The following is a 17,746-nucleotide window of genomic DNA, read 5'->3' as shown; positions in this document are numbered from 1 at the left end:
AGATGTATGGATATCAATACCCTTAAGGCATATATTTATTCAACCTTTTCTTTAGTCACTGGCCACTGGATACAGACACAGAAAGTATCCTAATGATGTGAAAATCAGACCTGCAGAATTAGCTTGTTTTCCGAATGCTTTCTCTTAAAAAAAATAATCATTTTGATCATGTAGTTATCCGTGTACAAGCTTCAATGAGTTTTTATTATAGAACTTGTGCTTCAAAGTAATTTGACACTTAACGTGATGTTACATTAATGAGCTGTGTTCGCTGTTAACATGTTAAGTTGATCGTTAACTATTAGGGGGAAGTAGTCTGATGGCACGCTTGATTCTTTTGGTCATAAAATTAACTAGTGACAATTTCTGCATACATTTCTTTTATTCTTGTCTGTTCTTTGTCTTGCTTCAATATTTATGGAATTAATGGAAACATATGCACGTGCATGCAGACTGGTTTCAAGAAAAAAATATGCTCTTTTGTTTGAACTTTAAAGTAAAGTGTAAATACTAAAATGAGATAATTTTGTGTCTTAGGCTTAATGGCCACTCTTTGCTCAATGGAATATCTGAGTGCATGGATTATAGCACTGAGTGTAAGTTCTCTAAATTGAAAGTTTTGTCTGGAATATCACAATATTTATCACTCACCATGAATTCACTTATGCAATTAATTGCTTTCTATTTCAGGTAGTGTCTCAGAACATTTTGCTTTCTGACACTGCACATCTTAAGATTGGTGTTCCAGAAAACTATGATGGTATTTTCCCATGGTATCTCACCAAGGTGAGCACTATTTCTAAGGGGGACAAAATGGCAAATAAGTAGGAGCTATGGCTGATGCATGTTGGGCACAATTTAGCTGTGAAGTTGTACTGAAATGAATGTGTTTTAATTTGTCCACCTTAAAATATATAATAGCCTTATAATTAACAATAGACTAATAAATAAAGGTCACAAGGTTAAAGGGTATATGACAATGGGACTGCTAGACATGTTGTGTTTTTAAATGAGATTTAAAGGTAAAGATGCTACATAGACTCAGTGAAAGTGAGTTTGAGAGATTAGGTGTCAGAACAGTATGATCTACCATCTAGAGTAGGTAATCCAGAAACTGAGGTGCAGGGGTGTATTGATGGAGGTGTATTGATGGAGTGGCTCAGACATATAAAGAAGGGCAGGGCCATGAAGGAATAATCCGGGTTCAACACAAGTTATGCTTAATCAGCAGCATTTGCAGCATAATGTTGATAACCACTAAAATTAATTTAGACACGACCCTCGTTTTCTTTAAAGGAAAAAAAAAATAAAAAGCAGAAATTGAGGTTACACAGACCCTTACAGCGAAAGTGAATGGGACCAATATTTGGAGGATTTAAAGACAGAAATGCAAAGCTTATAATTTTATAAAAGCTCTTACATTAATTCTTCTGTTAAACCTCATGTATTATTTGAGTTGTAAAGTTGTTTAAATCCTCGTTTTTACAATTATTTTAGGGTTTTCAGCGTTACGTCGTCATGGCAACAAAGTTGTAAAATGTTATATATAACTTTGCACAGAAAAGGTTTGTACATGATTTTATAACACTAAAATCATATTAACACTCATATTGTTTACTTCACTTCCATTGTAAATGTCTCACAGTAAGCTTGATTTTTGCTTTCTTTTAAAGAATGCAAATGCTGTCGACTGAAATTAACTTGTATTGAACTCGGAATAGAAGAGTGCTTTGTACTGACTACAGGATGATACAGGTTGTCTAGCAATGGTGGATAGGCTGATGAAAATGGCATAATTAATACTGGAGATTATAAAGGCATGTACTAGAACTTGAAAATGAAAGAGTGCACTCTAGACTAGAGGACTGATGTACTGTATGTAAGCTTCAAATGTAATCCCAAGGTTCTGAACAGTTTGGTTGGCTGTTTTCAATTACCACTTAATACCAGCTCTTTCCTGTTGACTAAAATATCATAAAGATAACTCTATAAAATAAATTGTTATTATAGACTGCATTAAAGAGGTAAAAATGGACTGTCCTTGTGCTGTGTTGTGAATGACTACTAATCTCAGAGCAGTCTATTAATGACTGCTGCTAAGAAAAAATAAGAGAAATGACTGAAAAGGCAGAGCTATTGTACATGCCGTTCAATAAACCCCACTTCCGACTCCCCAGAGCACTCAGAACTCAAGGTGTAATTATGAGCAGGCATTCAGGCACCATCTAGTCGTCACCAAACTAAATATGGAGGTCCTGTACAATGCCTTATTTCAAACCCTATGTCAGACATCTTTACCAGATGTCGGTTAGTAATAGCAAGGTTGCTCTACAAAAGCTTTTCACTTTGACACTGTAATTGGCAGCATTTGTGAAGAACCGTTTGGGTCCTAGTGCTTCTCGCTCACCATTTTCTACATTTGATGCCATGCTATCAAAACAGTCCATGTAGTCTCTAAATCAAGTATAATTGTCTACATGTAAGTGGGTGGATAATTACCTACACCCTGTGTTATCACTGAAGGACAAAATTATGGCTACATAATATTTGTTTAGGCCTACAAAAATAAGTGACAAATGAGGTCTGACTCATTCATGTAATTTTTTAACCCTCAGCTAACTGGTATGTTCTGCCTGTATACTTCCCAGATAGAGTAATACATTTGGGCTAGTTTTTTGCCACAGTCAGTCAAAACATGGGTTTAAAAGAGCATGTTCCCCAGATATCCCGTGCAGGCATGTTGGCAGTATTTGTCAGATTGAACAGACAGGGGAAGGGCGAGCTACCAAGTGCCATGCGAGTCATATTGTGAGCAGTTAGCACTTCAGTCAATCACTACCTTTCCTAATAAACACTCATTGTCATTCTATTCTAAATACGCTAAGCAAACACATAAAAAAAGATATATGCATTGCTACATTCAGAGAACCAAATAGAATAATTAAAACTCTGTTCAGGCAGGTGAGAATTGTTAGCATGACACTGGGTGTTCAGGGTTGTGTACTATTCGGGGTATGACCACATACACACTGTACACAATTCTCAGTGTGCCAGTATTGAACAGAAGCATTTACACTGTGGTGCCTTATATCCAGTTTAATTCAGCATCACCATGTGCATCGGTGTCAACCACAGAGCTACATAACTGCTGTCAACAGCAGCAGCCTCTTCAGGCTTAATGACACATTTGGAGATCAGGCCAGCCAGTCACTGACAGATCCTTCAAGACCATCAGTGCTGCTCACAGTCCTCCTTATATGCAAACTAAGCAAGTTGCTTACACTGTCAAAGACATTAAAAGTATTACAAATACACTGACGGGGTTCCCCACATAAATTTAGCTTAGGGGCCGCAAAAAGCTAAGACCATAAAAAATAAATAATGCTGTGTCAAAACAAACTGAAAAGTTATATATATATATACAGTATCATACAGTATCAATAAAGCAGAACATGTTGATTAAAGAGCAAAATATTTAAATAAATGTATCAAATACACCAGCATGCCATGGTGCCAGACAAATAAATCAACAAATATATAGAGACATATTGAGATTTAACCAGATTCTGAGGTGGTCGAGATGGCATGTGACCACATTGCGCTTGCAATGAAAAAGAGGCTCCGCACAGAAGATCTGCTTTTTTAGACAATGTTTCATGCTAAAAATTATTTTTTTTCTCCCCAATTTGGAAAGCCAATTCCCAACGCGCACTAGGTCCTTGTGGTGGTGTAGTGACTCGCCTCAATCCGGGTGGTGAAGGACGACTCTCAGTTGCCTTCCCATCTGAGACCGTCAATCCGCGCACCTTATCACGTGGCTTGTTGTGGAGGCCCACGCTATTCTCCACAGGATCCACGCACAACTCACCAAGCGCCCCACGAGAGCAAGAACCACCCATTATAGCAACCACTGGGAGGTTACCCCATGTGACTCTACCTTCCCTAGTAACCGGGCCAATTTGGTTGCATAGGAGACGTGGCTGGAGTCACTCAGCATGCCTTGGATTCAAACTCGTGACTCCATGGGTGGTAGTCAGCATCAATACACGCTGAGTTACCCAGCCACCCAACCACAAACCACAGCTTTATTCAGCACAAGAACACCTGCGGTCCACTGAGCTAAAACAATAGTGTTCATCTTAGCTGGTTTGAACAGGAAATAATCAACAAATTGGAAAAAGTGAAATAAATAAATAATACATGTACATTCGTATGATATTGTGTGACTGGACTCATTTGAATTCCTACGACTTTCACTACAGCCAATGACGTCGCTGGACATCGTTTCCATCTAATATGTGACAAATACCCACAAAACAGCTTCCTATCATGTTTACGTACTCTACTGATTGGTTATGTGTAGATAAGGGGTTTGGGTAAGGGCATAATATTAATAAGCATGTCCTTAATGCCTTAACTCGCGCTTACTTCTGCATTAGACATCCGTGAATTTGCACATGATGAAGTCATACGAGTTTATGCAAACAACATTGGGTGAGATCATAAGCCAACTAATAAATGATGTACGTTTTTCATTAGATCGGGATGGGACACAAACACATCACCACTGAGAATTCTGCTCTGAACATTATATGGACCAGTAATCGTGACCCAAAAAGAAGGTTGTTGGTCTGTTCTGATGGGGTCATGGAAAATATCTAAGCATATAATCTTGCATACATAGGGTAGTAAAATAAAGAGGTTTATCAACTATTAAAAGGGAGAAGAGAACACTTCTCATCTTTTGTTGTTGGTGTCAAAGACCATGATGTGTCCAATTTTGGTGCAAATTCAACTGTTACTTGCTAATATACTAATACATGTGTTTGTTCCATGTGTTCGACTTGTAGGCCACTATTCTGAAGTGTAGGCATTTTCAAAATTGTTGATTTTCCTACTCCTATTTGCAATTCATGTCATGATCACAGTTTTGCATATTGTTCGGCCTATGCAGTTCAGATTTTGTGTTTTTATTTATACATTTTACAGTTGCCTGATCTCCCCCTCACCTACACTGATCTGACTGTGAGTGGTGATGATGAAGGGATATTTGGGGTAGAGTCAGGCTTCCTGTACGCCCTCAAACCTCTGGATAGAGAGAAGCAGCCATCCTACTCCTTGCAGGTGCAAGTTTCTCTTTCTAATGGCTAATTCTCATTTTCTCTGTTCAATCATTCATCAGTCATGCAATGACAAATTAATCCGTTTTCCATTTTAAAAATACATTTTTGTGAACATAAATTCTTACTGTAGTTATTTGTAAAACGCATCAGCCAAAATTGTTATGTCTTTTCTGGCCAATGAAATAGAATCCAAATCCATTTTCAGCATGTACAAAAACATACTCTAAACATCAAGAAGCAGCCAAAAATAACTTAAGCTATTTGACGAAAATCTCTGGCAATAATGTAAAATAAATGGAAAGGTTTTCAGCTCAAATAAGATGTGCTGCTTGCGTGCTTTGACCTGCAAGCACATTTTTCTCTAGGTGTCCTTCACAAAGTCCATGCACACTCAGGGCTTTACTGTGGAGGTGTGCGTCATCGATAAGAATGATAACGTGCCGGTGTTCTTGGTGGAGAGCATGAGAGGCAGTGTGCAGCTGGGGCTACTCAAAGGTGGGTGGGTTGAGCTCAGCAGGCATACATGAGAGAGTTTCCTTTGCTTGATGCTCAACATAATTGCCCTGACTTTTTCTTCCATTTAAAGCACTGAGAGCCTAAATGAGATAAACTGTTTGTAAGTTTGAATTTCACACATTTCAAACTTCAGATAATAGTAGCAGAAAAAGTTTGAGGGCAGTAATGATTAGTAGCTTTTTTTCTTTTTTACTTTCTGTGGTGATACATGTGAGAACAAGCTTTTATGTCTTTTGAACATAAGGACAAGCTGTTTCATCTGTTTGTGCTCAGATGCCTACATCATCACTGTGATGATAAATTAAAAGAAATGTCCTTGAAGTGCTAGCAATTGTATGTTGAAGGTTGCTCATACACTGCATGCACTATTATTAGGCAAGTGAGTTGTGTCGAAGAAGCGACACTAGGGGTCTCTCTTGAGCGCCGAATATACCTCTGATCTATGAAAAAAGACAGAATTTGCATGTCCCGCCACCGGACATACGGGTATAAAGGCAGGAAATGCATCTGTTTCATTCAGAAATTTTCTTCAGAGCCGATGGTTGTGTATGCACACAGGCGCTGTCTCGTGTGTCTGGGCTGCGATCACACCGAGGCACCGTTTTTGGATGGTTCATGTTTTCGCTGCGAGAACATGATTATGGCAACTTTGAGGTTGAGGCTTTCCTTCAACCGAAGGAACGCCACTCCAGCCGCCCCCCACGTCGCTCCTTCTTCCCACGGGATTGAGGACGACGCAGCTGGCGATGGAGGGCTCGGTTTGCACAAGGGTAGTCCTGATCCCGACGTGCAGCAGGAACTGCGTACCGACCGACCTCGCCCTCAGGGCCATGAAGGCCACAGCGCAGTCACTCGGGCAGGCGATGGCCACACTTGTGGTACAGGAACTTCATCTGTGGCTGAACTTGGTCGAGATGCGCGAGACGGACAAGACACGATTCCTCGACACCCCTGTCTCACAGTTCGGTCTCTTCAGCGACACCATCGAGGATTTCGCTCAGCAGTTCTCCGTGGTGAAAAAGCAGACAGAGGCCTTTTTCTCTCTTTTTTTTTTTTTCAGAGGCCTTTTTTTCACTCCTCAGAAAATTACGGAATGAAACAGACGCATTTCCCCGCCTTTATACCCGTATGTCGTGGGGCAGGACATGCAAATTCTGTCTGCCAACATTGGCCTTTTTTCATAGATCTGAGGTATATTCGGCGCTCAAGAGAGACCCCTAGTGTTGCTTCTTCGACACAACGTCTCATTCCCTCCATCAGGGAACGGAAGATACATACGTAACCTAGACGTTTTCTGATCTTATCATTATTTCCATGCACATTTTCCAACTCTAAACAATATAAACTTGAATGCTTATTGGATTCAATCATTTTCAGGTGATATGTATTTGTGTAATTAGGGAGGGCGTGGAGAAAGTGACTAACACCTTATATCAAGGTGTGCATAATTATTTGGCAGCTTCATTACCTTTGGTAAAATGGGCCAAAAAAGAGATTTAACTGTCACTGAAAAGTCAAACATTTTAAAATACCGTCCAGACGGATACAACACTCTTGAAATAGAAAAACTATTGAGGCGTGACCACCTGACAATCTATTTTTTTGTTGCGAATCGTCTACTGGGGTGCAAAAAATGCATGGAGAAGAAAAGGCACCAATTAACTGCAAAAGACTTGAGGAGAATTAATCATGAAGCTACCAGGAACCCATTATCCTCCAGTGCCACCTTATTCCAGAACTGCAACCTACCTGGAGTGTCCAGAAGAACAAAGTGTCAAATGCTCAGAGACATGACCAAGGTCAAGAAGGCTATAACATGACTACCACTGAATAAGATTCACATGTTGAAGCATCAAGATTGGGCAAACAAATATCTGAAGTCAGATTTTTCAAAGATTTTATGGACAGATGAAATGAGAGTGACTCTTGATGGACCAGTTGGATGGACCCATGGCTGGATCACTAATGGACACAGGGCACCACTTCGAGGAGAGGAACTGGTATGGGCTGCTATCATTCACGATGAGGAAGTTGGAACTTATTCGTGTTGAAGATAGACTGAAACTCAACTCCTAAACCTACTGCCAGTTTCTGGAAAGTACTTTCTTTAAGCAGTGGTACAGGATGAAGTCTTCAGCATTCAAGAAGGCCATGATCTTTATGCAGGACAATGCTCCGTCACATACATCCAAGTACTCCACTGCTTGGCTAGCCAGCAAGGGCCTCAAATATGCCCAAATAATGACATGTCCTATTCCTCACCTGACTTAAATCTTACTGAGAACTTGTGGGCCCTTCTCAAATGTGAGATTTACAATGAGGGAAGACAATACACCTCTTTGAACAGAATTTGGGTGGCCTAATATCGCCCTGAGAAAGACAAAACTCACTTTTCCTTTGTTAAACATTCAGGTTTGAGGATCAATAACATTTTGAATTGACTGAGAGCATAGTGTTTGTTCAACAATAAAATGAATCCTGAGGAATACAATTTACATAATAATTCTGCCCGCAGTGTAAACTAAAGCTGAAAAAAGCATTTTTCTCTGACGAAATGTATTCTAGCAGAGATTGAGACGAATGATGAAATGGTGAAAAATACTTCTGTCATTAATTTAAGGAAGATGAGTAATCTCTAAACATTAAAGTATTATTAGACCATCGCAGTGAAGATACTCATGTGCTCTGTCCTCAATGGAAACTAACATGCTTTATGTTGATTCATCATCTGTAGTCAATGTATTATAGTGAATTCGTCCCTCTTATGTTGAACTTCATGATGATAATTATTTAAATACAGAACATTATTATTGTAATGACCTGCATTGAAGGTCAGGCTAATACACATTTAGTATGATTTGCTCCTAGGATTTGCTTCTGATTGTCTTTGTTGTGGTAGGCTACATTTAATTTGTATTGCTTGAAAAGGCTATTTTTGTTAATAATTTCTGATTATAGGCAGTATGCATCAATGTGTCATACTTATAAACCTCAGTACATTATGAAATAACTATGATGTGTGTGTTTCATTGTCACAGGAATCCCGTTTATGCAGGTGGAAGCATTGGACCGAGATGACCGTAACACCGCCCATGCAGAACTGCGCTTCAGTCTTCTGGACCAGATCCCTCGCATCCCTGCCAGCCACATGTTCTCCATAGATTCCATCACTGGCGAAGTGTCCCTAACAGAAGATGGTAATAATCAGAACTTCTTAACTTCTTGTCTTAGACTGTGATTTGGAGTCAAGTCACCATGGTCCTAATTAAGTGCCGACATTGTCTTCTACTGCTGTAGCCCATCCACCTTAAAGTTTGATAGCATTCTGAGATGCTATTCTGCTTACTACAATTGTACAGCGTGGTTATCTAAGTTATCATGGCATTTTTGTCAGCTCGAACCAGTCTGGCCATTCTCTGTTGACCTCTCTCATCAACAAGGTGTTTCCATATGCAGAACTGCCACTCACAGGATGTGTTTTGTTTTTGGCGCCATTCGGAGTAAACTTTAGAAATTGTTGTCAATGTCAATTTTATGGTGTCAGTAAGTTGGTGAGATATAAGATATAAGTTCCAATAAGGTAGATAAATCTCCCAACTTTAACCAAGTTTCCGACATGAGCAAAAGATCCAAGTCGTTCGTTGTAATAAAGTCATTCAAAAGGAAGGTTTTGTTGACTAGCGAATGGGCATTTATCAATGCCATCTTAGCCGGTGTTGTGTCACCGAAAGACTCCGGCTCTTGGTAGAGGTAGCGAAGGTTTCGGGATTCCACGCCAGAGTCGTGGGGAAATGGGCTTTGATGGAACACAGAAGGATGGATTCTTCCAGTGTGTGCCAGGAAGCAAACCTGTTGTAATCCCAGGTGACAGCATGGGCTTGTCGACAGGTTGGAACTGTTCTCTGGGACGCCAGGTAAACTTTTATCCAAAGCATGATACCTCCACATTTCCCGTATATTTTCTGTCGCTTTTCTTTGTGCGTGAAAATCCCAGGAGATCAGCAGTTACAGAAATACTCAAACCAGCCCGTCTGGCACCAATAATCATGCCATGGTCGTGATCACTGAGATCACACTTTTCCCCATTCTGATGGTTGACGTGAACATCAACTGAAGGTCCTGATCGATGTCTGCATGATTTTATGCACTGCACTGCTGCCACATGATTGGCTAATTAGATAATCTCATGAATAAACAGATGTACAGGTGTACCTAATAAAGTGTTCAGTGAGTGTATATCATGGTCATCTAATTAACATGGATATATTTGGTAAATAATCATTCAAAAGCTCTTCTCTGAGAGAACAGAAGTTAAAATAATAGAATAATACCTCCTCTCATGTGAATCCTTCAGTTGCACACTTTCTTTCTCCTTTCCTCATTTGTCACTCCTTTCAGCCCCATTCCACCATGAAATCAGCAAATAACTCTCTCTTTCACTCAGCCCGTTTAACACGCTCTGCTTATTGCACTTTTAATGTGACTGTATACAACATTGCCCCTTTGTTTTTATAAAACTTTCCCACTAAATTAAAATAATTTTGAACCAGGGCCAGAGCTCACAGAGCCAGAAAAGCAAGCCGTTTAATTTGAATGAGTCATCGTGAGCCCGAGCATCAGGACAGGTCAGTCGAATCTGGGTTCAGGTCCAATTGCAAACAGAACAGCAATACAGTAATATGCTCTGAGAATGTTTGTGCACCGTGTTTCTTTGAGGTGTTTTCTTGTGACGAAAACAATAAATAGACAATGCAGAAAATTAATGGTTTTGTAATGTAGGTCTTTACTGCTGCCTTTGAGTAGCTCCATGGGTGATATGCATTGTGTGAAACTCACCATTAGAAGTAAACTGGAATGGCAAGGTAATAAAACCTGTGACTATTTACAGTTTAGTTACTGTGAAGGAAATTATAAGTTTGTCATTTAAGTTTGAGGTTTGTTTGGCAGGTTTACATGTTTGATACTTGCATGAAACTTTTCCTGCATAGTGTCATTTCTTATGTGAGGTGTTGTTCGTGTGTTTGGTATTCTTTGGTAAGCTGTTTTTGTTTTCTTATTTACAGGGATAGTTCACACAAAAATGAAAATTATGTTATCATTAACTGACCCTTATGTTGTTATCATTTCAAATTATTATTATTTTTATCATGGAAATATATGTAGACCCCAAAAGGGTCAACATTCTTAAATATCCCTCCCTTTGTGTTTCACACAAGAAAGTAATATGTGTTTGGAATGATGAGGGTGAGTAAATGATAACAACATTTTCTTTTTTGAGTAAACTATCCATTTAAATTGTTCCATTTGTTTGGTATCCAGGTGCCTCAACTCTAGATCCAGAGATGTGCGGCCGCTACAAACTCTCAGTGATGGTGCAGGACATGGCCGGGAAGGCCAACGCTTTCTTCTCCACTGGAACAGTGTTAGTAGAGGTGACTGGGAACACGTGGGCCTCACCTGACCCAGTAAGACTGCAGGAGAATCTGCCTGGACCATATCCCATTCAAATTTCACAGGTACAGACATACAGAATGACAAAAGCAGAGGACTCTAAATGCACTGATGGTATGAGTAATATTGTGAATTTTCCAAGTATATTATAGGATATGTGAATCTGTTTTATCTTGCTTTCTTCATGTCAGGATCCTGTCACTTTGTCATGACAGGATCCCGACACTGTTGTTCTGTGTTTGTGTTGTGTTTCGTTTTTTTGTCTCTGTGTGAGTGCACAGCTTCGGGTTGTGGTTTCCCTGCCGTGCACTCTTTGGCCGGTCTTGTGTTTCATGTTCGGAGCATGGTGTCTGGATCCTGACTCTCCTGTCTGGTTCGGTATCTGTTCTGGTGTCGGGATCTGGACACTCATGCTCCATGTCTTGTCTTTTATTGGCATTAGTGCATTGCTCTTATGTCATCTTGGCGGCACTCACATCAGTTGTTGGTGTTTGTCTGTCGTGACGGTGTGTGTTGCGCTCGCTTTGCGCTGCGCATCCATGTCGTGAGCCATCTTCATGCTGTGCTGGGGTTCGGTCACTTCTGTCTTAGATGTTGGTTTTATTTGTAGTCAAACTCACGCACTGGTGTCTTGTCTCGTTGTGTTGCCTGTTGCATGCATTGCGTGGTGTTTGCCTCTCGATATATGCTCAGGCTTTGTCTAGTGTTAGAATGCATGGCATTGCTTTGTTGCCATTGCCATGCCTTCTCTTGTCCTGTCTGTCGGTTGGCATAAGCAAATGTTGCCTTATTGTCTTGGCGATATGCATTCGTGCCATTCGGGTTTTTGTTTTGTGAGAGCACGTGGCTTTGCTTTGTTTCTGTTTTGCCTTGTGACCTCAGTCCTGCATCATACCTCACCTCCTTGTTTGCCCATTACCAGTTCATTTGTCTCACCTGCCCTGCCTGTTAACTTGTTGATTTCTCTCCCTATTTTAGTCTCCTTGTGTCGTGTGCGCTGTCCTGTGCCAGTTTGTCTTGTTCTCTTGTCCTGTCGGTTCTGTGTTCTGCTCCATTTTGATCCAGACCAGCCTGTCTGTGTGCTTACTGCCCTGGACTTTGTTTTTCCCCTAGAGGGTAGTTTTCATTTTTGGCTCTGTTTATTTTTGATGTTAATAAAGTCCTGTTTCACTGTGAGGTCCTGCCTCTTCAGATTCATGACACTTCAATTGCCAGTGCAATGACATTATCAATTTACACATGGGTTTTATCTTTACATGACTTTTGCTTGTTGTTCAGATTTTATGAGATTAGTAATGACTCACTGCCTATCTGAACACAGTCACTGTCTCTGGAACACCTGATACTCTCACCAATGTGGAAATGGGGCATCCACTTTGGGGCAAAATATTTGTTAGACTGATTATTTAATAAGCACAATGAAATGAGATATTTTAAATAAACATAAATAAAATGACAACACAATGGCAAGTCTGTAATGCCAGTAAAACTTTATAAACTTTATGAATAAAATTGTGCACGGTGTGATTTCAAGTTCAAATTGGATGCCTGCGTTGCAGTTTTCGATTATTGTGAGGGACTCAGAACTAAGCTAGTCAAGAGTAACATTAACTAAAATACTATATCATACACATTTTACTCTTTCTGAAAGTGAGATATAAAGAACATGCTTCTGTCTCTCACTTGCTCCTCAAGGAGACAACAAGCAGTGCGTTTGAGGTGAGGGAAAGGTGGAGTTTCTAACAAAAACAAAACACAGTCACCTGATTTTTGTGCCAAATAAGCCATGCTGTTGTTTTTTATTTCCGATCTATACAACATTTTATTTTTTAAGCTTTTTTTGTTGTTGTTTTATTTGACAATACGAATGATGATGATGATGTGCTTTAGCCACTACGCCACCACCACAGATTTATAGTTTTTGCAAGCCATTTAGGACATCTACTTTGTGCATGACTTGAGTCATTTTTCCAACAATTGTTTACAGACAGATTGTTTCACTTTAATTGACTACACAATTCCAGTGGGTCTGAAGTTTGCATCCATTAATTTAACTGTGCCTTTAAGCAGCTTGGAAAACTCCAAAATATTGTGTCAAGCCTTTAGGCAATTTGCTTCTGATAGACTAACTGGCTAATTAGAGTCAATTGGAGGTGTACATGTGGATGTATTTTAACCTTCAAACTTATTGCCACTTGACATCATGGGAAAATCAAAAGAAATCAGCCAAGAACTCAGAAAAAATATTGCGGACCTCCACAAGTCTGGTTCATCCTTGGGAGCAATTTCCAAATGCCTGAAGGTACCACGTTCATCTGTAAAAACAGTAGTATGCAAGTATAAACACCATGGGGTGACGCAGCCATCATACCGCTCAGGAAGGAAACGCATTCAGTTGCCTAGAGATGAATGTAGTTTGGTGCAAAAAGTGCAAATCAATCCCAGAACAACAGCAAAGGACCTTGTGAAGTTGCTGGAGGAAACAGGTAGACAAGTATCTATATCCACAATAAAATGATTCCTATGTCGACATAACTTGAAAAGCTGCTCAGCAAGGAAGAATCCACTGCTCCAAATCCACCATTAAAAAGCCAGACTACAGTTTGCAAGTGCAAATAGGGACAAAGATCTTACTTTTTGGAGAAATGTCCTCTGGTCTGATGAAACAAAAAATTAACTGTTTGGCCGTAATGATCATAAATATGGTTGCAGGGAAAAGGGTGAGGCTTGCAAGCCGAAGAACACCATCCCAACCGTGAAGCATGGGGGTGCCAGCATCATGTTGTTGGAATGCTTTGCTGCAGGAGGGACTGGAGCACTTCAGAAAATAATGAGGAAGGAAAATTACGTGGATATATTTAAGCAACATCTCAAGACATCAGCCAGGAAGTTAAACTTGGTCACAAATGTGTCTTCCAAATGAACAATGACCCCAAGAATGCCTACAAAGTTATGGCAGGACAACAAAGTCAAGGTATTGGAGCGGCCATCACAAAGCCCTGACCTCAATCCGATAGAATCCGAAAGAGGCCTGCAAACCTGACTCAGTTACACCAGTTCTGTCAGCAGGAATGGACCACAATTCCAGAAACTTACTGTGAGAAGCTTGTGGAAGGCTACCCAAAATGTCTGACCAAAGTTAAAAAATGTAAAGGCAGTGATACCAAATACTAACAAAGTGCATGTAAACTTGTGACCTATTGGGAATATGATGAAAGTAATAAAAGCTGAAATAAATCATTCTATCCACTATTATTCTGACATTTCACATTATTAAAATAAAGTAGTAATCCTAACTGGACAGGGAATTATGAAAAACTTAGCTTAAATGTATTTGGCTAAAGTGTATGTAAACGACTGACTTCAACTGTATGTGCTAATATTAAAATACATACAATACAATGTATTTATTTTGCAACTACATGTTGTTCTGCAAAAGTGCCACAAGATTCACATTTGCTAATATTGAGGTTGAGGTACTGTACAGGTAGGCTTAGAAGTAGGGGTAGGTTTAGGGTAAGTGTTGGGGTAGTTTTAGGTTTAGGTTTGGGGTAAGATTAACAGTCATACTTAAATGCAGGTACTTGCATTTAAAATGTAAGAAAAATGCAACAACACGGATGCATATAATAAGTGCATTGTATCAAATGCTTAAGTACATAATAGTTAAAGACACCTTCTATAAAGTAGGTTCATAATAATGATAATTTTATGAAATATACATTATACAGGGCACATTTGCTGCATGGAAATTAAAAATGGAATAGAGTTACAATTAAAAATTGTCTTTTCGTCTCGTTTTGGCACACAAACTTTTGTCATTGCAACAGATACTGATACATACTGTATACATATGCACATCCCTATTCAGCAGTATAAAAATAAAAAAGAGAAATACTGAGTGTATGAAATTTTAAAGTACTTGCCATTATTGGTATTGGTATGATTGTTTTTATATACAAAATAGCCATTGTACCAGTACATACCGTACACACACACCACACATACAAAAATAAGTGATATAATAAAAAATAGGCTACATATAAAATAATAGCAATGCAATTTACAATAATGTATTTACCATTTAATGTAATGCAAAGCTTACTCATAGAATGTGTAGAAGACTTAAAAAATGTAAATGCTTGAATACAGCCTATGATATTCAAGGAAAATTGTGCAATGTGTAGGGGTGAGGTGTGAAGTTGTTCATGGTTTGTGCCAAAAGAGCATCTGTAATGAATCTTTATCCTCCTTTTTCTCTTCCCTCTCTTCTGTGGATACCTCCTACACACACCAACGCATTTCCACCCAATAAACATGCCTGGATCTCAAACAATGCTTTATTTTTCCTTCTTCTGTATCATAGTTTTGGAAATGCTTTCTTCAGTTTTAGAGTTTAGAGTCCAAAGTTTGCTCTTGCTCTACACCCTTAAGGTCGCTATCTTTGAATCAGTCTTGCTATAGCTCACAAACAGAGATAAAATCAAATATAATATTTTTTTATATATTGCATTATATTATATTCTAAAAACATTTTATCAAATAACTGATGAAGTAATAGTAATATATGCATACGTGTATGGTGTTTCTGGGGGTTTTTTACGGGAAAAGCCTTTTTCCACCCACTCCTGTGTGTGCTGTGATGGACATGTGGGTGGTTTGAGTCACACTGATTATGAAACAGATTAGTGGTCATGAAGGACTCAGAATCTGTGTCGTGTATTTCAATTTTGTCTCTCATAGCAACATGTAGCACTCTCCTCATTTCAACCATATTTCTATTTTTAAAGGCAAAAAAATAAACCTAAAAATGTTTATCTAAATCTTCTTATCTCCGTGTGTTCCTAAAAAAAACACTTCTGGTATTTCATATAAAAAGCTTTATTTGCTCATAATTCTGTGGATGAGTTCAGCATGTGATTTCAGCTTTGTTTATTTGTTCTCATTCAAATCTATCAAGTTCAGAGGTGGTAATTCAGGACACTTTACCACACTGCCATATAACTGAATTAACTGCCCATTGTTCATTTCTATTTCATCCAAATGTCTTTAGTAGCCAGAGTAAAACATTTTGTATTTACTTTTTTTTTGTGTGGACTCACAAAGCATGTTGTATTCAACATGCTTTGTAATTTAAGTAATTTGATTGCCTTACAGAGATTACTAGATGTTAATGATACTGTCAATTAATTAATTTTATTAATTCCACCCCCTGTACCACATGCATTTTTTGGAGTTGTACCCACACCTCTTTGGTATTCCTCAATCTATCTCATATAAATAGTGTGACACACAAAACAAATGCCAACATTTAAAAAATAATAATAATTAATAAATACAATTATTAAATACAATTAAAATAAAATAATATATAATGGTTTAAGTACCAAAAGTGTATAGGTTCTCTTGTGACTCGAAATATGTAAGAGTGTCTATTTCTTTTCACTTCCCTAATTTATATTTTGTGTAATTATGTCATATCTTTTTAAGTTTACTGTCACATGATATCTATTTCTTTGTATATTACAAGAGAAATTAGTACTATATTCATAGAAATAAATACTATTTCATGTTAACTTTGAATTATCAACAATGGGGAATTATCAGTGTGTTATATGTGTATACACAGTGATCGATTTGTACAAATAAATTCAAGGGGGATGGTGTAATCAAATGTTGTTGTTTTTTTTTTTTTGGGGGGGTCTAATACTTTTGGGTTATTGACAAATAAGGTTGTACAAAGTGTTATAATGATACATCTTTTAAAACTCTAGTTTAAAACACTTGTGTCATGTTCTCATAAATATAATCTTTGAAATTGTCATGTGGTGTAACCAGTAAGTAAAAAGTATTATAATACTTTCTTTGCACCTTCAATACATGAGAGTATAAACAACTTAATCACTAATTTCCAAAAAGTTTTAAAATAAATTTTTCAAGCTATTTCAATTTTTTATAAATATTATGATTTTTCAAAAATATCAATAAGTTTTCTCAGGGTTACACCACATGAACAAGATGTGCCTTTTCATAAAAGATATTCAAATAAATGTCAGATGTTTTTTTAAAAAATTCACGCTCAGTCTTGAGGGTCTAAAGGTGTCTGCTCTGTTTTGTGGTTTTTATGGTCAACATAAACAGCAAAATAACTACCTACATGTTGGTTATTTTTAAATATGAATCGTATTTTAAAACAAATATTTCTCAAGGCTTATTTTTTTAAGAAATAATAATAAAAGATTATTCTGCACTAGTCATGCCAATATTTCCCCCATGAAATTCAGCTTTTAATGAGACGTTGACTTTTATTTTTTTACACTCTCTGGACAACACGTGATATTTTTCACTTTTAAGCCCCAGAAAAAATATCATCATGACTTAAAACTCAGCAATTGAAAAATGTTCATCAGAGAAGAGGTGTATTCAATTAATGGTTTGTGTGAATTGCATTTTTTTAATGTATTTTTAATTTAATAGATCTGGACAAATATTAGCATCACTTCATTATTGACTCTTAGGACAAATGGCCATAATATGCACCAGTTGCCCTCTGTTATTGTATTTTATGATGAATCTTGTGAAAAGAATCCACGTTATGATAATTCAAAATGTTTTTCTCTAGATCGCTCAACCACTGCAGACACACATTTTTCCTA

At 38.1% G+C, this 17,746-nt stretch overlaps 1 protein-coding gene across 1 annotated transcript in view; it reads left to right on the top strand.

Annotated features, from left to right (window-relative positions):
* The window catches only part of cdh16 (cadherin 16, KSP-cadherin), a 56,145-nt gene that overhangs the window by 587 nt on the left and 37,812 nt on the right, over nucleotides 1–17,746 (top strand). Inside the window, exons 2-7 of the mRNA XM_052149582.1 lie at nucleotides 538–596; nucleotides 691–786; nucleotides 4,990–5,124; nucleotides 5,489–5,618; nucleotides 8,678–8,836; nucleotides 10,959–11,155. Coding sequence (XP_052005542.1) covers nucleotides 543–596; nucleotides 691–786; nucleotides 4,990–5,124; nucleotides 5,489–5,618; nucleotides 8,678–8,836; nucleotides 10,959–11,155 — 771 coding nt within the window. The 5' untranslated portion in view covers nucleotides 538–542. The remainder of the gene's footprint in view (nucleotides 1–537; nucleotides 597–690; nucleotides 787–4,989; nucleotides 5,125–5,488; nucleotides 5,619–8,677; nucleotides 8,837–10,958; nucleotides 11,156–17,746) is intronic.

The sequence above is a fragment of the Xyrauchen texanus genome, chromosome 2, assembly GCF_025860055.1.
Source record: "Xyrauchen texanus isolate HMW12.3.18 chromosome 2, RBS_HiC_50CHRs, whole genome shotgun sequence".
NCBI classification, from domain to species: domain Eukaryota; kingdom Metazoa; phylum Chordata; class Actinopteri; order Cypriniformes; family Catostomidae; genus Xyrauchen; species Xyrauchen texanus.
Note: the sequence above shows the minus strand (reverse complement) of the source record. Positions and strands in the feature narration are given on the sequence as shown.